The sequence below is a fragment of the Carassius auratus genome, chromosome 22 (assembly GCF_003368295.1).
Source record: "Carassius auratus strain Wakin chromosome 22, ASM336829v1, whole genome shotgun sequence".
Classification (NCBI taxonomy): domain Eukaryota; kingdom Metazoa; phylum Chordata; class Actinopteri; order Cypriniformes; family Cyprinidae; genus Carassius; species Carassius auratus.
In genome coordinates, this window is record NC_039264.1 from 7,622,345 (window position 1) to 7,646,156 (window position 23,812).

The 23,812-nt window shown below is 37.0% G+C and overlaps 2 protein-coding genes across 2 annotated transcripts; both read right to left on the reverse strand.

Moving 5' to 3' along the window:
* Nucleotides 1-3,841: 3,841 nt before the first annotated feature.
* LOC113039568 (major facilitator superfamily domain-containing protein 6-A-like) lies at nucleotides 3,842-16,834 on the reverse strand. The gene is made up of 8 exons (XM_026197488.1): nucleotides 16,619-16,834; nucleotides 14,633-15,621; nucleotides 13,363-13,949; nucleotides 11,494-11,591; nucleotides 6,492-6,653; nucleotides 6,307-6,405; nucleotides 5,278-5,555; nucleotides 3,842-4,226 (listed from the first exon to the last, which is right to left on the reverse strand). The coding sequence occupies exons 2-8, from the start codon at nucleotides 15,596-15,598 to the stop codon at nucleotides 4,158-4,160; spliced, it is 2,259 nt and encodes a 752-aa protein (XP_026053273.1). The 5' UTR covers nucleotides 15,599-15,621; nucleotides 16,619-16,834; the 3' UTR covers nucleotides 3,842-4,157.
* A 2,112-nt stretch (nucleotides 16,835-18,946) lies between these two features.
* LOC113040644 (leucine-rich repeat-containing protein 15-like) lies at nucleotides 18,947-22,027 on the reverse strand. Its single transcript, XM_026198927.1, has 2 exons — nucleotides 21,936-22,027; nucleotides 18,947-20,530 (listed from the first exon to the last, which is right to left on the reverse strand). The coding sequence occupies exon 2, from the start codon at nucleotides 20,518-20,520 to the stop codon at nucleotides 19,462-19,464; it is 1,059 nt and encodes a 352-aa protein (XP_026054712.1). The 5' UTR covers nucleotides 20,521-20,530; nucleotides 21,936-22,027; the 3' UTR covers nucleotides 18,947-19,461.
* Nucleotides 22,028-23,812: the final 1,785 nt, after the last annotated feature.

A 23,812-nucleotide genomic window follows, 5' to 3' on the forward strand; every position in this document is an offset into this window, starting at 1 on the left:
AGCAGATCCATTCGTCTTTCACACACCACTGAGCGTGACTCACTTTTCTTGTATTCTAGCTCAGTGTGCAAAACAAATTCACAATTTTTTTTATAAACCAGCATCTGTTTATATGACATCTTCTATGACCTCCACCTATTCAGTGCGTTTCACTTTAATTGTATCATGTTTACACAGCCTTTAGTTGTTTTACTAGGCATACTACTTCTTTGCCCAGGTCAAGATGGCCATTCATCAAACCCACATGAGGAAGCGTTTGCCTCCTTTTTAATACCCATCCAAATGACTTCCCTAGTTTCCCCAATAATCCCTCTCCTCTGGCTGGATCTTCGCTCTTGGAATTTGAGATTAGGAGTTGACTGCCCACACCTGGCTGCCGTGTGGGAACAGTGTTTAAGGGCTGCTGAAATTTTTACACAAAATGCCACACTATTCTCTGGATCAGCACAATCTCAACTGCACTGTAAAAAATCAACTGTTGAGAATACGTAAGACTTTTGAGTTTTAGCAAAAATAGATTTTTAGTTCTGCTCCACAAAGATACTTTGCCAATTTGTTTGTTCATGCAATGCTGATTTTCTTATTTTACTTTCAGAAAAATTATTTTCACAGCAGCTGAAACAACAGTTACTGTCATTGAGGTAATTAATTTTGGGGGGGGGGTTCCTGGAACAAAAAAAGAAAGTTTAAAGAATCACCACATCAAATTTATTTCTGTTTACAAAATGACAAAAGTGAAAATGAAAAGAAAATGGCAAGACAAAATTCTGACAAAGAGGTTAAGGAAAAAGTGTTCCGACAAACATTGATTGATCTAACGTGTAATTGGAGTAAAATGTCTGATAGAAAATGTACGGTCCACAAATTTTTGGTTAATTGATTGTTTATCTATAATTTGTGTAGAACTGGTGGTTGATTGTGATTTCACTTTTTTAACGTTAGTTTGTATTGTTGCTGTTTGAGCATAAACAATATCTGCAAAGTTGCTTCGCTGATAGTTCAATGCAAACGGAGATTTCATTTTTCAAATTCTGGCAGTTTAATGCCTACAAAAACGGCTGATAAGGGACTACAACGAGCTTCTTCCCGGGTCTGTTACAGAAGGTCACGAACCCAGATAAACCCCGCCCCCAGGAACACGCAACAAAGGGGGTCGAGGCCATGTTGTGCTGCTTTAGAGAAGAGGAAGATAAATATATTCTATATTCTATTATATACATTAATATTATCTGCGTCTCAATCAGGATCAAATTGAGAACCAATATAGAGGACATCGTTGTTTACAATACAACCTGAGCTTGAGAGGGGCGGGATGTTCAGACGCGCTCGAAGTGGTTTAGCGAATCACAACACACTGAACCAGCTGACCAATCACAGCCCATCGTGTATTTCAGAGGGAGGGGCTTTATAAGAACAGGAAATTAATCAAGGTGTTTGTCAGAGAAGTACAGATCGATGTGGAATAAAGGTAAATTATGTAAAAAAATAATGCGTTTTTTTTTTTAACAAAGTATGAACATGTTAGATTGCACCCATTCAAGGATCAAGCCTAGAAAATTTACAATTTACAATGTTCGATCAGTTGGTCGGTCATTCAAACGTTTGATTTTTTCAACGAATTCAACGATCTTATCAGATCTCCAGCCGCCATGTTTCAAACAATCCAAACGTAACATGCTTCCACCAATCCCCGCCTTGAAGCAGTGATTGACGGAGGGTGGGCGTGGTCAGTGTGGAATGACTTTTCAAAGTCGCACTGAATCTTGCTACAAATATCCCACAGCGTCCTGATGAAAATGCAATCCCAAGTGTCCTAACTATTAGTTGAAATGGATTTAGGACAAATAGCATTAAAATTATTATTTTGCTACTGTTTCTGCTTTGACATGTTACACATATGAAATCAATGAAAACTTACAAAGCGTTAAAATTAGTATGCAATTTACACATGAAGACTACTGTTGGAAATGGCAAATGTAAATTATATAATTACATTTTCAGTTTCTTGTGCACCAAATTTAGATTAAAAAAAAGACCACAAAATAAAAGAAAGAGAGAGAGAGAGAGAAAAAAATGGAAACATTTAGCAGGAAAAAGCAGCTAGAGAAACAGCACTAAAGGCTCTTGGATAATTCTATTTCCACCCAAAGTTTATCTGCATGTGAAACTGAATCAGGCAGTGTTTCTGGTGTGTGAGCGTGGCAGCTGTCTACATTAATACATGTCTAAGACCAGCTGTAGTCACCTGAAGTCTCTCCACAGCACTTTCCCAGCACATGACTCATCCCTTCCGATCCCAACCAAACGACCCAGTGTTTGTCAGATTGACTCCATGCACACAACAATAAGGTTATTAATTTCCACAGAGCCATTAGTGCAGATTAATAATAATAATAGTAATACACATTATTAAAAGAATGGGGCTATTTGGGATTATTTCTTAACTGGATCACACACTCTAATCTCTAACTCTAATTCTAGTGTGGGCATGAACTATATTTAAACTATACTGTTGACACAATGAACCAACATGAAATAAAGTTAAACAAAAACCCAACATTAAAACCAAACGACAAGAGAAACTAAACACACAAAGCAACAAGACTAAACAAAAAGTAAATTAACAAAAAGGCAAACAAACAAAATGAAACAAAAAAAAAACACCAAACACCAAAGCTGTACCAAAAAAACAACAACATTAAACCAAACACAAAACAAGAAAAATATTATGTCAAAATGCTACAAAAAAACTAAAGAAATAAAACTAAACAATTAAATACATTTGTTAACCAACAAAACTAAACTGAACAAAAAAGGCAAAATAAATAAATCAGTCAAATTTAAATAAATAAATAAAACAGAAGAGAAACCTGTATCAAAATAAACAAAAAAGACAGGAAAAACTAAACATGACCCCCCCCCCAAATAAAAATAAAAAATAAAACCACAACACTAAACAAAACTAGACTATGAAATAAAACGAAGTTAAATACTAATCTAATATTAAAACAAACAAATGAAAAAAAAGAAATGAAAAAAAAAACACTCAACAGAATGGGGAACAAAAAAGGCAAACAAACACACAAAATAAATAAACAAAACCGAACTAAGCAGACAAAACCTATCATTATTGCTTCAGATTAGAATACAAGTTTTTTGTTGTCACTATTTTTTTTGTCAAACATTGTGATATCATAAATCGCATTGAACTGATTTCGACACTTGGCAGAGCACTGTTGCAGGGCATATTGTGTTAGTGACAGCTAATCCCACCGGAGATGAAATCTGTGCTGTGAGTGGGTGTGTGTGCTGCAAATGAGGTGTTTGATTCCACTGAAAGAAGTGAATTCTGGGGAAAAAAACAACAACAATTCTAGTATGTGTTGAGCAAACATTATAAGTCAATGATTATTACTAAGAATAATCCAAAGATTATTACTAAGAAGCCCCTGTACAGAGCAAGCAAAGAATTATGGTCTGGTTTCCATGAGAACAAGAGATGTCTGCTCTCCGATGCTGACTTATCATCGACTAGGTCAAGCGGACTAGATGATGATCTACTGCTGGTGACAAAATAACAACAACAAAAAAAAGAAATCCCCTTGTAAAAATCTCTTTTACACCTACATCTCAAGTCACAGGTTAAAGTGTGAAAGCAGTGACAAGTGTGACATTATCGCAGTGACGTTGACATTAGTAGGTTTAAATAATGAGGTTTCACAAAGTATTTCACAAAGAAGATATCCGCAATTATTTCAGGCCTCAAAGCTGAATGTAAATGGACAAAATGCCCAGACACTGCTGCCCTCTACAGGTCGAAGAAAGTAAAAACAGGAATATGTTACAGTTTAAAACCCTGCTAGGCTTTATTTAATGGATGTGTAAATAAGTTAAAAATCATACAAAGGCCATTTATACCGAAACATACTTTCTTCTTGTATTTTCACACAAAGTTCGTTAAAACTCTTCACAATGAAAACATAATCACTATGTGAAGAGAAAATACCCACGGGTTACAGAGTCAGTGTCAGTTTGTGCCATCAGCTGTTTGCTTGTTATACAAGCTGCGTGTCCTGTGTTGGGAATTGCAGCTGTGAGGGGGCCCTTGGGGGCCCGGGGTCCTCCTGGGACTGGAGCCCACTGAGAGCGCTATCCTGTCACACGCTATTGCCGACAATGGGAGGTGATGGGTCTTCTCGAGATTCTGGGGGAATCTCATCTGTGTCCTAGTTAGAGAAAAAGAGACATTTTTCACCAAAAAGAATTTCTAGCACACACACAAAAAAAACAAGCCAAAAAAACATGCATAATATTTTAGAATACCTTGGAGTCTGGCACACAGAGTACAAAATATCATAATATATGAACTATGGTTCATTATTTAGTTGACTAATTTAGGTAACTAAACATTTTGCCTGAAAACAACAGTTTGTCAGTTAAAATAAATAACTCATTACCAACAATCCAAAAAAAAAAAAAAAATCTTATATGGTTTCAAAGAGTTTTGGTGCTTAAAATATTTTATAATATTTTGTCATTTTGTCACATAATTTTTTCCCCTACTGAGTGAAAAAAAGGAAATGAACAAAATGAATTTCTCACCCTATTTTGTATTTTATACAGTTTTATTACTGTTCAGTTTGGAATTACTAAGTTGCATTTTTAATAAAAAAGAAATGCATATTTTTCTGAAAGGATTCAATGACAGTAAAGGCATTTTTAAGATTACAAATGATTTCTATTTCAAATAAATGCTGTTCTTTTGAACTTTGAAAAACATTTTCAGCATCAGATCAGTATATTAGAATGATTTATGATGGATCATGTTACACTGGAGTAATGATGAGTAATGATTAAAAAAAGAACATTTTAAATTGTAAAATTATTTAACAACATTACTTAAAAAAAAAAGTTATATATATATAACAGTATATAGTATTTTTAATTTAATAAATGCAGCCTTGTTGAGCAGAAGAGATTACATTTTTTTTTAAATCTTCCTAACCCCAAACTGAATAGTAGTGCATATGTGCTCGAACTTAAATAATTAATAAAAATGTAAGTGCATGAGGGTGGAAAGTGTTCTATGAGTTTGATTATCTGAAAAGAAAAAAAATAACAGATTTACAGTTATATATTTTTCAACTAAATCTACACATTGTCACCCTTCTGCCCCAGAATGCGTGAAAAAGAGAGAGAAAACACTCAACATTTGGATCAATATTCATATTATATACCACCATCCTCCTCTTATTTTCCCATGATCCTTTGCACTACCTGAATGGGCTGGAACTCAACAGGGGTCTTTGCAACGACGACCATGTCTCTGATTTGGTAAAACAGTAGAACGACTGTAACCCACGGCGAACCAGAGGGAACCCAAGCGGGCTTGTGCAGATCCTCCTGCTCCTCTTGGTGCCGTGTTTTCCGAGCCGGAAGTTTGGGTTGGGCTCGAGCAGGTGCGGCCGCGTCTGTTGTGTTCTGAACCAGGTCAATGGTGGCTATGGGAACAGGACTGAACGGGATAGGAATGTTCTCTGCTAGCATCTTGTCCTCTGCGTGGTTCAAGAAATACATTAAACTCAGGCAAATTTGTGAATGAAAAATAGTGTGCATGAAAATACTTGAAAATGTGTGTTTATGCTGGTCATAATTTAAATACCCTATCCATTTGTAGGCTAATTATTAAAGCTTTGAAGCTAAACTAACATTTCACAACAAAACGAGAACAAAACAACTGAACTGCTGGACTTACTGGAGACAACATTTTAGTTTGTTCGCTCATACTGCCCAACACAATGCCACTTTTTTTTTCACCATTTGGAAAGGGCACATTTTGTTTGCGAAACTTTTTGCTATATATATATATATATATATATATATATATATATATATATATATATATATATATATATATATATATATATATATATTTTTTTTTTAAATGTACTTATATTCAATTATATTTTGTTAAAATTACAACATTATAAGGCTATTATATAGTTTAATTACTTAAATTCAATACAAAAAAATACAAAAGGCAAAAAAACAACATGGAAAAAAAACTGAACTAAACAAAACAAATACACAAAGGGCAAAAAGATAAAAAAATATATTGCAAAAGTAAATGAAATTAAATGGAAAGACCCAAGATAAAAAGCAAACAGAACTAAACTAAACAAGCAAAGAAGCAAAATGAACCAGGGCACCACAACCCAAATCTTAAAAAAAAAAATATATATATATTTTTTTTAAATCAGCTCTTATTTTAAAAGATTAAGCAATATACGAGATATTGTTGCTCACCTTTTTTCTCATTCTGGCCAGTGATGCACATAATTAATGAAAAGATCAGCAAAATAACGAGCGATGTCATTCCTATTCCCCTGAAAGTTTCGCCAACACCTGAAAAACAAGACCACCTCTTGTTTATACACATAATAGCATTCATAATGTCATGTGGTTACAAAGACAACAGGCATTGCTCATACCAAAGTAGTTGACACATACACCACCGACCATCGCCCCACAGCCCCTGCCCAGCCCGAGGTGGAGACCCTGCAGGATGCCTTGAGCGGAGGTCCGAAGAGGTGGAGGTACAGCTGCACTCAAATATGAGATACACGCCGCCCATACGGACGCATGTGTTATACCTGTACAGATACACAGTGGGTTTTTTTACAGCACAATATATGGCTTAAATTAATAATTCACGCACAAATAAAACTTGCACACCCTACAGATTAGGTTTTGAGGCCATGTTTAAAGCATCGACAGTGGAGTCAGTGGAGTGTAAATGGTTAGACAGAGCATTCCACAAAATTGGAGTAACTGACCAGAAAGCCTGATCTCCCATAGTGCGAACTGCGAAGCTTAGTCCTGGGGGGTTTTAATAGATATGTTGATGCAGAACGAAGTGTAAGTTTAGAAGTTTGTGGAATAAGTTCCTTAAGATATGATTGGGCGTTTCCATAGATGCACTGATGGGTAAGGCAGCGGACATTAAAAACAATCATGAATGAAACAGGAAGCCAGTGTAGTGATTTGAGAATTGAAAAAAAATTTCGCATCTGCAAGAGTGAGGATGAAGTAGGATGAGGCCTAGCAATATTCCTAAGATGGAAAAAATAGTCTTGCACAGATGTTTAACATGCGCCTCAAAGGTGAGATGAGAGTACAGTATAACACCTAAATTGATAACTGATCCGAAGAGTGGAATGTTTTGTCCAGAAAAGGTAATGCTGGAAAAGACAGATGTCTGGACCTGGTGTGGGGTGCCTACTAGAATGGCTTCAGTCTTTGAGCCGTTTAACTGCAGTAAATTTTGGCTCATCCACACCTTTCCTTCCTCCAGACAGGTAGTCAAGATGGAAGATGACAGGGCAGAAGAAGTGGATGAGTTGTTCTTAAGGTAAGGTTGAGTGTCATCAGCATAGCAATGAAATTATATTCCATGCTGGCTGATGACATGACCAAGAGGAAACCTATACATTATGAACAGAGTGGGGCCGAGCACTGGGCCTTGAGGGTCAACACAGGTGACATTGTGTGTCAAGGATTTAGCCAATCCCAAAGCAGCATACTCTATTCTCCAAGTACGATAGGATGAAAACCAGTTATAGACAGAGTCAGACAGCCTGATGGTGTGACGTAAACGATACAGAAATATGTTTTGATGGAGATGGAGAATAAGCATCAGCTGTCATCAGCAGGTCATTTGTTTCGGTGCTGTGGCCGGAGCAGACACCAGACTGGAATTTCTCAGACAGATTGTTTTGTTTTAAATGGGCCTTCAGTTGTGCAGAAACTACTTTTTCCAACACTTTAGTAAGAAATGGAAGGTTAGAAATAGGCCTGTAGTTGGCAAGGACTCATGGATCTAAAGTTGTTTTTTTTGAGGTATGGTCTGATGACAGCAGTTTTCAGTTCAGGTGGAATATGATCAGCCTGGAGGGAGTGGTTGTTTACTTTAGTAATCAGGGGACTTATAAGGTTAGATTTCACCAAAGCTGTAGGAAAATGGTCCAGGGCACTACTGGATGGTTTTATCTTTCTGATTGTGTCCTCAACCTCTCACTGTGAGATGTCAGAGAAATAGCAGAGAGGTTGGGGAGTCAGGCTGTAAATCGGCAGTCAAGACAGGCAGAGCAGAGGAACTGGACAGAAGGGAGTGAATGGTAACTACTTTTTTCCTGAAAAAAGTAATAAAGCTGTTGCAGCTCTCCTTTGTAACTTCTAAATGAGAGCACGCTTGCCATTTAAGGAAGCAATTTATAGTAGAGAAAAACTGCTTCGAGTTTCCAGGGCTATTGTTAATGAGACCAGAATAGAATCGTGACCTAGCATCTCTCAAGGACTTTGCATAGGCCATCTGATGCCCTATGTAGGCCTGCCTGTGAAGAGTGAGTCCTGTGACCTTAAGACGCCGCTCGAAGAAATGTCCAGCTGCCTAAATCTTTTACATTTCACATGTAAACCCCAGCACTGAACGGGAGAAGGTTACGGTTCTAGTTCTTATAGGAGCATGGAGATCTAATAGACTCAAAGATCTATTGTAAAAGTCAACCGACTTAAAAAGAAAAGGGAAGGGAAGAGAAATCCGCAGAGAAGGGATGCTGAAGATCTATAGCTAAGGAGTCCAGGTTTATTTATTTTTTTGACAGCAACAATTATAATACATTATAATGCTTACACATTTGTGGTGATAACTTTTTTTAGATTATGATTATTTATAACACACAATGAACACCATATTATATAATGAACTTTTAAATTGATAATTGCCTATAAATCTTGACACTGGTTATTTGAGATCTGCACAGTATCTTCCTACATCTTGTAAGTGGATAGGTGTGAAGTGTTATTTGGGTGTTCCCTTTGAGAATATTATTAATTTTGATGTCAGCTATTCAATCATTTCAACTGAAAAAAGAAAAAAAAAACTATGTTTATGTTAGGTTACATTTTATTTTGATGGTCCCCTTGATCTACTGTCTATTTACGTACTTGCAAAGTTACTTATATTAGGTTTGCCTGTTGGGGAACCATAAAAATGAAGTGTTAGCATATACAAACCCGATTCCAAAAATGTTGGGACACTGTACAAATTGTGAGTAAAAAAGGAATGGAATAATTTACAAATCTCATAAACCTATATTTTATTCACAACAGAATATAGATAACATATTGCAACTTATTAGGTCAGTTGGCAACATGATTAGGTATAAAAGAAGCCTCTTAGATTGGCAGTGTCTCAGAAGTCAAGATGGGCAAAGGATCACCAAAGGATCACCAATTCCACCAACGTTGCGACCAAAAATTTTGGAGATTTTTTTTTCTCAGAGAATAATTGTAAAGAGTTTAAAGTTATCATCATCTACAGTGCATAATATCAACCAAAGATTCAGAGAATCTGAAACAATCTCTGTGCGTAAGGGTCAAGACTGGAAAACCATACTGTATCTCTGTGATCTTCGGGCCCTTAGACGGCACTGTATCACATACAGGAATGCTACTGTAATGGAAATCACAACATGGGATCAGGAATTCTTCCAGAAAACATTGTCGGTGAACACAATCCACCGTGCCATTCGCCGTTGCTGGCTAAAACTCTATAGGTCAAAAAAGAAGCCATATCTAAACATGATCCAGAAGTGCAGGCGTTTTCTCTGGACCAAGCCTCATTTAAAATGGACTGTGGCAAAGTGGAAAACTGTTCTGTGGTCAGACGACTCAAAATTTGATGTTATTTTTGGAAAACTGGGACTCCATGTCATCCGGATTAAACAGGACAAGGACAACCCAAGTTGTTATCAGCGCTCAGTTCAGAAGCCTGCATCTCTGATGGTATGGGGTTGCATGAGTGCGAGTGGCATGGGAAGCTTACACATCTGGAAAGGCACCATCAATGCTGGAAGGTATATCCAGGTTCTAGAACAACATATGCTCCCATCCAGACGTCGTCTCTTTCAGGGAAGACCTTGCATTTTCCAACATGACAATGTCAGACCACATACTGCACCAAGTACAACATCATGGCTGTGTAGAAGAAGGATCCGGATACTGAAATGGCCAAACTGCAGTCCAGATCCTTCACCCATGGAAAACATTTGGCTCATCATAAAGAGGAAGACGCAATAAAGAAGACCTCAGACAGTTGAGCAACTAGAAACCTGTATTAGACAAGAATGGGACAACATTCCTATTCCTAAACTTGAGCAACTTGTCTCCTCAGTCCCCAGACGTTTGCATACTGTTATAAGAAGAAGAGGGGATGCCACACAGTGGTAAACATGGTCTTGTCCCAACTTTTTTGAGATGTGTTGATGCCATGAAATTTAAAATCAACTTATTTTTCCCTTAAAATGATACATTTTCTCAGTTTAAACATTTGATATGTCATCTATGTTGTATTCTGAATAAAATAATGAAATGTGAAACTTCCACATCATTGCATTCCTTTTTTATTCACAATTTGTACAGTCTCCCAACTTTTTTGGATGGCCTGAGGGTGAACTATTCTTATTTTCCGTGAAATATGAGCGCCTATTATTCATTCACTTTTATTGGCACAAACAGAAATCTGTCTCATGACCTGAAAACATTATATGTCTTAGCTTGGACATAAAAGATAAATACAGAGCTAACAAGTCTGTAACAGTATGGACGTTTCATTGAACAGATGAAAACGTCTGTATTGAATTTAAACAGAATTGCTCCAAGTCTTCCCTATAAGTGGATGTTAAAGCTGCAGTAGGTACATTTTGTAAAAATATATTTTTTTACATATTTGTTAAACCTGTCATTATGTCCTGACAGTAGAATATGAGACAGATAATCTGTGAAAAAAAATCAAGCTCCTCTGGCTCCTCCCAGTGGTCCTATTGCCATTTGCAGAAAGCCATCCACTCACGGTAAAAAACAACCAATCAGAGCTGCGGTCCGTAACTTTGTTTGTGTTCAAAATGTAGTAAAATGTATATAATAAGCGAGTACACCATGAATCCATTTTCCAAACCGTGTTTTTAGCTTGTCCTGAATCACTAGGGTGCACCTATAATAAGTGTTTATATTCGGACTATTTTAGATTGCTTCGGGGGTACCGCGGCGGAGTAACCCAGTACTTTTGTGATTCTTCATAGACATAAACAGAGAGAAGTAGATTCGGCAACGATGTTCTTCCACAAGACGCAAGCAGTTCTGTTTATTAACCGCTAGAGCGTCAAAAGTTAACTACCACAGCTTTAACGAATCTACATACGTGCTTGTTTTCTTCTTGATTGTTTTGCAACAGGAAAGGGCAGTGGAACTGAAAATGTCAAACTGACTTGATTTTCTCTCCTGAAATGAACCACCGCCTTTCTTTGTTCTGCACACATATCTTTAGTTTTATACTAAAACTGATGATTAAAACATAATGTGTTCACAACAGTTCACAATTAGAGATTTTAATGGCTGTAGATGAGCTTGAACTTGATGACTGGGCATATATACCTTGCAGTACTTCCATTGGCAGCACAGTCCAGGCATTCTTCAGATATGAGATGTAGAGGTAGCGTGCTGTGTTGCAGGCCAGGCCGATGTACAAAACTCTGACAGAAGAAGCACAAGACACAGTCATTAAAAATACATGTAGGAACCTCATGAAACATCTCAACAACATGCATGGCTCACGTTTCACCCCCTTAAACATAAAGAAAAAAAAATTATATATTAAAGAAAATTAATATTAAAGAATACTTTTAAATCATTATTAATTTGAAAAGTATTAAGTATTACTTTAATCAAATAAAAATAATGAACACATTCATATAATTTTTTAGCTGAAATACATAAAAACATTAATGGACCCAACTAAGTTTAATTTTGTATGCAAATGTATTGTATGCTTTTCCCCCTATATATTTTAATAAGCCTGACAGGTATTTGTGAATTTTAAAGTGGAAATATAATACAAAAATGAAGTATTTTCTTAAGTGCTCTGTGTGTTTCATGACTCACTATATTAACATCCTCTGTGCTATAAAACAAGTAGCCTAATCGAGATGAGATTTAACCGCATAGTCATATCTCAAAATCATTGCAGCTTATTTGGGTCATCTCTTTTAAAGATGAGTCTATAAAACATAAAAATGTCTAACAGGAAGTGCCTTCATTTTTTAACTGCCTTTTACAAGAAGTTGTAAACTGGCCAAGGAGGGATGACATATGAATCCACACTGCTGTGTCAGTCATTCAGTCAAATGGTTTTCTCTATAATTTAAAACAAATAACTCAACTTGAACACCAAAGCGCCTGAATGTTACGTTCTCTGTAAAAGCAGCCACGCAGTGGACAATGTAGCTGTGCACTGCATTCTGAACTTGTGCCACCGCTGAAAGAAAAAGGCTTTCTGATCTTTAACCAGTCCCTTTACCCTAACGAAAGGAAAATATATTTACCAATATATTTCTTAAAATATATTGTGATATATTGTAATATATTATTTTCCCTTTTTATTTTCTAATATTTTACATATTTGAATACATTTAAAAATATATTGATGATACATATATTATATAATATATTGCAAAATGTACAAATGATTGCCGCTTTCAATATATTGCAATATATTGGAAAAAAATAATATATATATAAGAATATATGCCTAATATATTACATGATATTTTCCAATATACTGCAATATATTTTTGTTTCATAAGGGTAACCAAACAACGTACAGACCTTCAGAGTTGCATGACAGCACCACGCACAAGTGGCGGGGCAGTGAGGTGGGTTTGGGTTACCTTGACAGGTCTGGCCTGCGACTGGAATAAACTACTATAATGGTTTGGTTCTAAACCATAGTGAACAGCCTTGCCGCTTAATAAGCATCAGCCTTCCAAAGTAGACGCTTAACTGAAATGGAACTTAAGTAAAGAGTAATTTTAAACACTAACAATAAAATATCAATAAAATTTGGTGTTAGCATGTGGCTAAGCTAACAGACTGAGAATAACAGCAACAAACATATGGAACATCTACGTGAGGGTGGGCTCTTTAGATTTGGGCCAGTATGCAACTACCTAGCAACCATACCGAATACTCTAACAACCATATAAAAACATACTCTTTATAACTACTTTATACTCTGGGATTACTCTAAGGCTACCTTACATATTTTTAAATATTAAGATTCTAAGGCAATTTGACTTTTATGCCTATTTTTAACTCTTTAAAATAATGTTTAGGTGGCCACCTTAATATAATCACTATGACCATACTATGTGTAAATTGTCGCACATGCACATTGAATTTGTTTTGTAGTATTCAGTTGTTCCACAAGTTTGGACTTAGGCCAACAAGGAATCACAAGAACCTCACCTGATGTGTCCTACCAGTTCGATGAATTTATGGCTAGTGAAATAGGCTGCAAGCTCCGACACGTGACTCAGGACGGAACAAACACCAAACAGAGTTGTGGTTCCTGTCAGGTCCTGTAAATGCCAGTAAAGGAAAGTGAAAACAAAGCCATAGCCAAAGCCCATGAACCAGGCCACAAACAACACGGTGCCATACTGTACACCGCACAGCAGTCGCATCAAGTCCCAGAAGTGGAACTCCTCAACTTGGACGATTGTTGGGATCTCGGAGTTCTCCGTTCCAGAGGAACCTCCGTGTTGGGCGTTTTGCTGCTGGTTGCCTTCGCTCCTGTCTTGGTGCTGAACATCAAACTTAAACTGTGTAGCAACAATCAAAGCAAATCCCATTAATACGCCGAACACGATGAAGGCAATATTGTAGTTTTTGTAATTTTCCTGTAAGCATTCCATGCTGCCGATGACAAGGTCAGTGCTAGTGTGGTCGATCCAGATGCCTACGCAGAGCATAGCGATACCCCATCCTAGAGATCCCCACATTCGCTGGAGACCGTAGCGGTCACGATGTGCACCCAGGTACTGCAGTGTCATCTAAAACAATCCAAATAAACCTATTTTAGAATCAATAAATACCTCTTTTCTATTGAAATAGTACTGGAACTGCTGCTGGAAGTTCTAATGGTGTGTGCGCAACAAAAGTGGAGCGAATATTCATATCATCTTGAGATGTTTTTTTGCATCACTTATTCAAATAAAAACACAATCTCTCCTCCGTTCTTTGAATATTTAAAAAATATTTAACTTGCGTGGAAGACGGGATCAATATAGCATTTATGGAATGTTACAAGCTTCCCAGAGTTGACATATAGCACATAGATGTGCTACCAATTGATCTAAATATTCTATTACATAATTTAATTAATCGACCCATAAATAATCACACATCCACTGACATTAGAAAGGTTTTAGGGTCCAGCATGGGGACAATTTTTCCGCAGCGGAAACATTGAGTGGTTCCAGATTGGGAAATGGCTCAAGCAACAATACCAGCATCCTGATGGAGGAAATGGCATTTGTAGCTTGTTCTTGTGTCTAACATTTAAATACAATGGAAGTATTCTCTAATATCCCTTTTTGAAGTTCTGCTTATTCAGATCTTTCATTCTAGGAACCAAAAATTGCAGTTTTAGTTCTCATGGCCTAAATTACAGACTCTACGAACTGCTCTGCCTTGATACTGAGGTTATTTTGAGGGGGAAAAAAGTGTTACATACCGTATCCACGATAGTAATGGCTGGAGCACTGAAAAACTCGCCAATGATGATGATGAGCAGAATCAGCAGGAAAATGGCGTGAACCTGGTCCATGTTATATTCAGGTGTTTGGTTGGATTTGGTCGTAGTACTCGGAGTAGTGCTGCCGGATGTGAAATTGGTGGTGGATGCTGAGATAGATGTGCTTAGCCCATGCCCTGTGGTGTTTTGGTCAAATTGTGTCATGTTATCAAATTCTTCAGGTGCAACAGTGAAACTTAAATTGGAGTCCCGTTTGAATCTGTGTTTAGAGCTGTAGCCTGCAGACTGAATGTAGGAAAGGATGGTTCGCAAAGGGTAGTGTCCAATCAGATCCCTGCGGCGTCTCATCTGGTTTGGTGTCGGAATAGAACTGGCGTTGAGGTAGAATGTCTCGTTAGATGTGGTACTATGGACAGTCGGTACCATGGCTGTGGTCGTCGGGAGGTTCTCTTCTTCACACGTCATGTCTGCTGGTTGCACAAGTCCAATCCCAGAATTGAAGAGGAGCCAGCATAACATTGAGAACAATAAGACTGCTTTACCTTTCCTGAAACGATCTGCAACGATGCCCCAAAAAGGGGCGCTACAGAACTCAATGAAATACCGGATTCCAACTAGGAGACCACTTTGGGTGGGATTCATCCCCAGCTGCTTGTAATACAAAGCAAGAAGGGGATGGAGGGAACCATATGCAGCATAGAAGAACAAATAAAACACTTTTGACACTAGAAGGTAGGGGTTGACCCGTAGGAACAATCGTTCACTGCAGCTCATGTCATGTTGAGGGGATGGAGTTGGGGATGTATCAACAGGTACATTGTCCAGAGGTGACTGTGAAGGTTGATCTGACTGAATCTCAAGCGACAGGCGGTCAAAACGCTCGAGGTGTCTCCTCTTCAGCTCCTCTTCATCATCGGTTAAGATGGCTACACGGTCATCAGCCATCTTTGCTGGAGAGCTTGATATTTCTAAAGTTTGAGTTAAAGATAATATATAAATGTTGAGCATGTGTTAAAAACGGCATAGAGTATGACCAGAAACGTGTACATAAGGGTCCATTTTGATTTCAGGTTGATTTTGAAATACGGCAAATTATGTTGAAACTTTTTTTTGTGTGTGTGTGGAAAAAATACAGATCTTTACAGAGATTTTACAATTTTAGAACATTTCAACCAATCAGAAAACATAATATTAGAAACGTTCACAGCACAATTATGCTATTAAAAACTCTAAAAAATATATATTAATGCATGTTTTGCATCCCAAGTATAGCATACTAAATTATATACTTACTATTACTACAGTACAAGTACACTATCCACAGTATACATATGTTATGTTTGTTAGGAATACCCAGATGACCTACTGCTGGCAAAAAACTAAACAAAAAAAAAGTATGTGACAAAATCATGTGACATTATGTAGCATACTACTATATGAAAGGTCTGTGTGGTCCAAAGACACATATATAACAAAGTTAGCCTTACACAATGTTTGCTGACCGTATCCAGCATATAGTAAACAACTACTTTACAAATGTCCAAATGTGCATACTATGCATCCTAAATTCTATGTGATATTAGTAATTTTCAATACTATTTAGGGCAGATATGTGGAGAGTATATGTACATGAGGACACATGGAATGTTTATTGCCGAATGACGTGAAGGTTTATGGCGCGCCAGTCTACTGTCCCACTTTTACGGAAGTATCAGCGCTTCCTTTACGAAGATGTCATTTAATAAAAGATAAACAGTGTATATATTCGGCAAAGTCTTTATGCTCTTTCTAAAACCCACTTTGTTATGTTTCTTATAACAACATATACAACTAAAACAGGAAGAGGGGTTAAAAAAGCAAGAAATGCAGGAAATGGAGAAGAAATGTTCAGAACATGCAAATAACTGTATATTTACAGTAAAAATGCGTAGGTATGTTATATGAAAACAGCCATTGTGTATTTACCTATAGTCTCGGTAGTTCAAGGTGAGTCGGTTACTTTGAAACAGACGCATTTCGATGAAGAAGTTGATTTTCTTCCATTTCCAATGAACGTTTGTTTACCGGCTTTTCTGCCAGTATAAACAGATACTTTCTCCCTTATTTAACGGCTTGTCAAGGCATTTGTTGCTTGGTGGCGAGAGTCCAGCGTTCACCTGCTCTCAAACCGACTAGGGCTTAATTCATGAATATTAATTAGGTGCTGACGTTGCTAGCTCGGTTTCTTTGGTGAAGGCGTGGCTTTTGAAAAGTAACGCCCTGACGTGGATATCCATTTTAAATATTCAGAAACTTTGTTTTACATACATTTATATTTTAATAACCATATATTTTAAACACATCATGAATTCCTTTTTTATTGTACATCATATGAGCTGTGTGTATCAGTTGTTTTGCAAAATCGAAAACAACCTGTTCCTCAACTCTTCTTTGTTCAGGTGCATAGATATCTATGGTTCAGGTGAAACAGTTTCACTTTGTTGCAAATTAAATCATGAATAGGTGCATCATTTCCCCCTCCTTAAGCAACATGCTTTGTAGAAAGTAACAAGTTGGTTTTTATTTACATCCTTTGTGAATTAATACATTTCCAATTATGCATTAAGATCAGTTACCTGATGTACTGCTATTTGCCTTTCATTAAACTGGAACTGATGTTATCTGAAAAGCTTATTTATTCACCCTTTCCTTTGTCAATGCCAAATCATTTTGAAATAAATCAGAACTGTGACACAGGATACACTACATACTATTTTAATAGTATTTTACAATGTACATTGTACTGCCCGCATATAATTTACATATAGGCCTACTTTCACACATTGTAATGTTAAAATGTCTCCATCCTGCTTCTTTTGCTACCGTCCAGTTGCACTTACTCCTATTCTCATGAAGTGCTTTGAACGGCTAGTCATGCACCATATCAAGTCTGTTGGAATTTCTGACTGGAAGACCTCAGGCGGTACGGGTCGGCAGCAACACATCCAGCACCATCACACTGAACACTGGGGCCCCCCAAGGATGTGTGCTGAGCCCCCTCCTCTTCACTCTGCTGACACATGACTGCACATCATCACACAAATTCAGCATGCTCCTCTGAACCTCAATGAAGTGCATTGGGTGCATTCAGGTAAATTGGGGCATATTTAATTTTTTTATGAGGTGACTGGAAAAGATGTCCTGGATAACCTGAATTAACCCTAGCTGAGATCGTTTTGCCCACTCTAAACAAGTATAAGAAAAAAGAGACAAGAAGCTCTTACTTCCTCTTTTTCTCTATAAATATGCACTTATATATATATATATATATAAAAGCTTTAGAGTGTAACCCATGTGATTGAGTTTAAATATATTTGCTCTAGCCTTCCATCATTCTATAATCTATATTTGATGAAACTTGTACGTTTTTAATATATATATATATATATATATATATATATATATATATATATATATATATATATATATATATATATATATATATATATATTAAATTGAAGATTATTGTTCGCGATAATCATGAAATTGAAAATAATTATTTGAAATTATAACAGTGTCTTATTTCTTGATTTGGTCAATATTCCACTCCACTGTTTATTTTTTTTCACCCACAAACATACAAAAATAGCTATATATCGCCATCTTGTGTTAACATGGAGGGCTTTAATATTCACGTCAACATATATGGTGAATACTAATATTTCAGCGTTTTTGGAACCATTTCTCTTCACAGAAACTTTTTGTTAATTTATTGAGTGTGTGTGTGTGTGTGTGTGTGTGTAGGCTACTGTACATATGACAACACAAACTTCAGAGATATTTAATTTTCAGAATAAAAGCTCCAGCCACCAGCCAGTTTAAGTGATTGAATAGTACAGTTGAATATATATATATATATATATATATATATATATATATATATATATATATATATATATATATATATATATATATATATATATAATACACATATCTTAAATATACACAGAAATATACACATATCTTTATTTAAAAAAAAATTATGATTTATTCTGTTTGATGCAGAGTTTTGGCAGTTCTTGATTTTTAACTTACCCTTCTGCAAATGAATGCTTAAATTCATAAAGTCTGTGGCATTAAATGTTGCATACACTGCAATAGACACATAATTAAAATAAAAAGAATGTATGTCTCAGTATGTTTTTTTCAGTACAAATATCAAAACAAACCTTAATTTACTTGAGATGCAAATTGAACACAAGAAGTTGTTTTCTTAGAAATTGAAGAAAATTAAGTTTATGAATAAAACAAGAACAACATCTGTCAATGGGGAATGGAAAGTTGGCAATAACAAATAACTGCTAATCTCAACCCACTTCATTTTAATCAACTTCTCGGAGTAATTTTAGGTAATTTTGCATCTCAAGTAAGTATTTATTGAGTCAAGACTGGAAAACAAGAAAAAATTATCGACAAATAATGTTTTTTTTTTTTTGCAGTGTGAACAGAAGGTAAAGTAAAAGTTATTTCCATATTCTATTGGTTGGGAGCAGAATTACTGAAATATGATAAAACAAAAACAAATAAAAAGCAATGGAGGTCTGTTGGAAATTGTATTTCCAAGCTGTGAAGTATTAAGAATACAAGACATTAACATTTAGGGACCATGTCAATGTATTGTGTTCCATTCAAATTATTCCTTACATTTTTTAACTTGGTTTTAAAGATATACCTTCATGAAATTTGCAGAAACCCTGAATTTTACAACCTAAAGCCTAATATCATACAAGTATGAGTTTAATGTTCCTTTTTATATTATCTGCATTGGTTCAGACTTGCGTTGCGCACGACAACTCCCCGATTTCTGTCCAATGCTTTTCTTTGTTCTTTTTTTTCCTTTTCCTCTCCGCCATGACTATAGCACCCACAACAGTGATGACCACCGTGATGGTGATGACCAGGACAGTAACCATCTCTGCAACGCAGAACTCCTCTTTCATCGTGTAGTTCCTGTGACTTTCATCCAAATTCACGCATGTGAGGTTATCGTAGTCATCCAGGAAGAGCCACTTGACGTTACATAGCTTCCGGAAGACTCGCTGCAGATCGCAGTCGCAATTCCACGGGTTTCCTTGGAGCATTATGTGAGTGCTGTACGTGTTGAGACTCAGGAAGGTCATGAACTGAATCGTGGAGAGGTTGTTGTTGGTTAGGTCCAGTAGAGCGAGACTGGTCAATGGCGAAAGCGTGCCAACGTCCAAGTAGTTTATCTGGTTGTCATGTAAATTCAAGACTTCAAGGTTTCGTAACATGGAGAAGATGCCATTTTTAAGAACCGTTAAATGGTTTGAGTTGAGGTGTATTTGGCGAAGGGTACTCATGGACCCAAACGCCCTCATATTGATGGTCTCAATAGCATTATGGCTGAGGTTGAGTCTTTGGAGGGCGTCAAAGTGGACGAAACAACTGCTGTCCAAGCTGGTCAGTCGGTTCTCCGTCAGTGACAGATCTCGAAGAGAACCGAGACCCTGCGAAAATCCTTCACTCAGGAATGCGATTCGGTTTCGGCTCAGGTCCAACCTCAGCAGTCCTTCCAGGAGAGAGAACGCGCCATCAGCTAGCACAGCTATCACATTGTCGTTCAGGAGCAGGATGCGGAGTCTTCGTGTGCTGTGGAAGGCTCGGGGCTGGATGGCACTCAGGTGGTTGAGGGACAGGTCCAGCTGTTCGGTGAAGGGTGGAAGAGCGGTGGGGAGGTGGGCGAAATTCCTGCTGGAACAGTTGGCGATTTTGAGCTCCTCGTAGCAGGTGCAGTCATTGGTTATGTTGTGGCTCGTGGAGATGGACTGGACCTCGAGCACCAAGGGAAGCATGAACAACAGATGCATCCTGGAGGTTCTGAGGAGAACCAATAACAGTTTGTGTAAAAATGTAATCTCTAACCTTTCAGATATCTGTTCTTTAGAAGTGGTTAGAGAGTTTAACTCCTAACCCTAAGGTTGTGGGTTCAAGTTTTGGCCCAGCAATACCATGACTGATGGAAGTTGTGGTCTAATGTTTAGAGAGTTTGACTCCTAACCCTAAGGTTGTGGGTTCGAGTCTCGGGCCAGCAACACCAAGACTGAGGTGCCCTTGAGCAAGGCACCGAACCTCCAACTTCTCCCCGGGTGCCGCAGCATAAATGGCTGCCCACTGCTCCGGGTGTGTGTGTGTGTGTGTGTGTTCACTGCTGTGTGTGTGCACTTTGGATGGGTTAAATGCAGAGCATGAATTCTGAGTATTGGTCACCGTACTTTGCTGAATGTCACATCACTTTCACTTTTTTCAAAGCTTTTACTTGATATGATGAAATGACTTTTGTTTTATTTTTACCTTTTTACTTTACAGCTGTTTTTGAGTACATGACATATATAGGGAGATATGATATATATATAATTCATGACATATCATATTTAATAATACATATATTTCATAATATTTTATGTAATAAAATACTTTTAGGTGAATGTGTTACAATTGAAAGAATACAAGAATGGTTCTTTATTATATAGTCTTATATTATAATGCTATTTTGCTGGACTGGGATATAGCATTTATGTCATTGTATAATGCAAACCGAACAACCTATCGTGTCTCTATGCTAAATTTTTAATTATCTGCTTCCGTTGGATTATTATCAGATTGAATTGTGGATCCAGCATGTGGTTTTATTGAGATTTTACACACTGTTTTCCAGTATATACTGTATAAACAAACAAGACAGTTACAGTTACTGTTTAGTTGCACTTGATGTTTGCATACGGATGTTCGAAGCCTGTTATACGATTACAGGTCAAGGACGGTTTAGTTCATGCATAAACATTACTAAATGAGCTTTACAATACATGTTTATTTGTTTAAAATGATACTTTAAGTAAAAATGTATAGGACTGTGTAAAGTAACCATTTACTATTTTCTTTCTTCACCATTTTAAGCACCTTATAAACATCACTAATTCATTTAAAATGATTATGTAGTGTAAAATAAAACTAATCTCAACAATACTTACGAAAATAGTATGGAATTTACGAATCAAACACATAAATAAACACGGATCGTCTGTTAACAGTACAGAATGTCTACATAAAGATCCGCACTTTCAATCATGTATCGTATTGTGATACCTATCGTACCTAGAGTCCCTTGTCAGGACAAAGATCTTATTGTAAAAACCCCATTAGCACCTTTTTCTATGGTTAACCACAGTGCTGAAAACTTAAAGTCAACTTACGTAGTCATAAGTAAGTATAAAAAGAGCCTTACCTGAGATGCTGTCTGTCATCAGAGGAGCAGCCGCAGGTGTCTGTACGGCAGACGCGGTGTGTTTGCAGCCGGGAGGGAAACACTATTGTACAGGGGCAGCTGTTGGCAGAGAAGAGAAAAGAGAAAGAGCAAAGTAATTAATATTTCACGCTGGCAGCGCAGGGCACAGACATGACGAGGGGGTGCAAACCGCAACACTTTATGAATTTTACATTTTTAATACTGGTGACACATATAACACAAACCTAAATAATGTAATTATAAATAACAAAATAAATACGTTTGACGTGAAATATGTATAAGCTATGAATTAGCAGACGAACAAAGAAATATTAAAGTTTAATATTCCTAAAATGTACAGGGTTTCTTGGTTAACATGGTTATGGCAGAGATAACTGGATGCACTGGATACTCTTAGCATGGTGCATTATGGGATATTCTCCTTCGGTCTTGAATGCATTATAAAATCAGACTCGTAATCTTTCTCAGGATTGGAAAAAATCCCATCCCATCTCAGATATGAGCGCAGTTTCTCCTTACACTAGCTTTAATGTCAGTCTATATATCCCTTCCATCTACAGGCAGATGACAGATTTAATGAAACAAAGAGCAAAGGTTAAATCCAGCTTATTTCTCTTTATGTTTGGGATATTACTAGAGGGATAAAAGTGGAAAAAAACCCTGTTGAGCTCTGCATCCGTCTTCACATCGGAAAAGGGAAGGAGGAATCCAGAAAGTGGGATTAGAGCTAAAGCTCACCAAAGCTTCACTTTGTCCTGCGTTATTCCACTTCTCCTGAACACAGATGTTTGACATGTATGTCACATGTATAGATGTTAAAAACATTTACCTTTCTAAATATATATACTTTATGTAATGGATCCAGTCTTGATTGGAGTGACCTAATTTGTCCTTCTCATTCCTTCAGTAGGTGAATGCTGGCCGGTGCGAGCAGGTGGGCCGCCGCTGTTCACCTGAACCCCTCGGATCATGTATCTGTGCAGGAAGGAGGCTTGAGTTTCATCCCGGACCTTGGATTTAAAACTACAGCTCTGACCTAAAAAGAGCCTTAAATCAAAGGAATTGTCGAGCCATTTGCTGGTTTTGTCACTGTGAAGCACCTAGTGTCGCTTTTCCATTTAAAAGAGTTAGAAAAGAAATAATACAGAAGAAACAAGTGTTTGATTTTGTTATGTATGTATTGTTTATTATGTATGTATGTTATGTTATGTATTTGTTATGCACTATATTTAACATGAATGACATTACAAGCATAATAAAAGTAAAAAAGAGTTAATATCCATTTAAACAGTAAATAGACAGACAGACACAGACGATAGACAGACAGTTGGACAGAGACACAGAATAGACAGAGAGACAGACAGACAAATGGACGGAGGATGGACAGAAGGAAAGATGGATGGATGGATAGATAGATAGACAGAGAGACAGAAGACTGACAGACAAAGAGACAGACAGACAGAAACAAATAGACAACAAACATGGAGACAGACAATAAGACAGATGTGTAGACAGACAGATAATTACCGTAAATAGATAGATAGATAGATAGATAGATAGATAGATAGATAGATAGATAGATAGATACAGGTTGCTCACAGTTGAAGATGATTTTCTAACACAGGATGTGTGAGACTGTTATTATTCATTCAAATGAATGATTTGTTCTGTTTGCTGGGATTATGACAATTTATGGTCAAGATGCTTCATCTCACAGTAAAAACGCAGCGGGTGATGAGAGAGAATGAGTGAGACACAGAGAAGACTATTCCTCCGCCGGGATTCACTGGATTACAGGATAGTCAATTCATTTACATCCTATCATTTCTATCTATCTATCTATCTATCTATCTATC

Coding starts and splice junctions, on each gene's coding strand:
- LOC113039568 (XM_026197488.1), bottom strand. CDS start 15,598: ATGGCTGATGACCGTGTAGCCATCTTAACCGATGATGAAGAGGAGCTG. Junction 6,654..11,493: donor GCCAATGGAAGTACTGCAAG/GTATATATGCCC, acceptor GTATCTGTACAG/GTATAACACATGCGTCCGTA. Junction 6,406..6,491: donor TGTATGTGTCAACTACTTTG/GTATGAGCAATG, acceptor CTTGTTTTTCAG/GTGTTGGCGAAACTTTCAGG.
- LOC113040644 (XM_026198927.1), bottom strand. CDS start 20,520: ATGCATCTGTTGTTCATGCTTCCCTTGGTGCTCGAGGTCCAGTCCATC.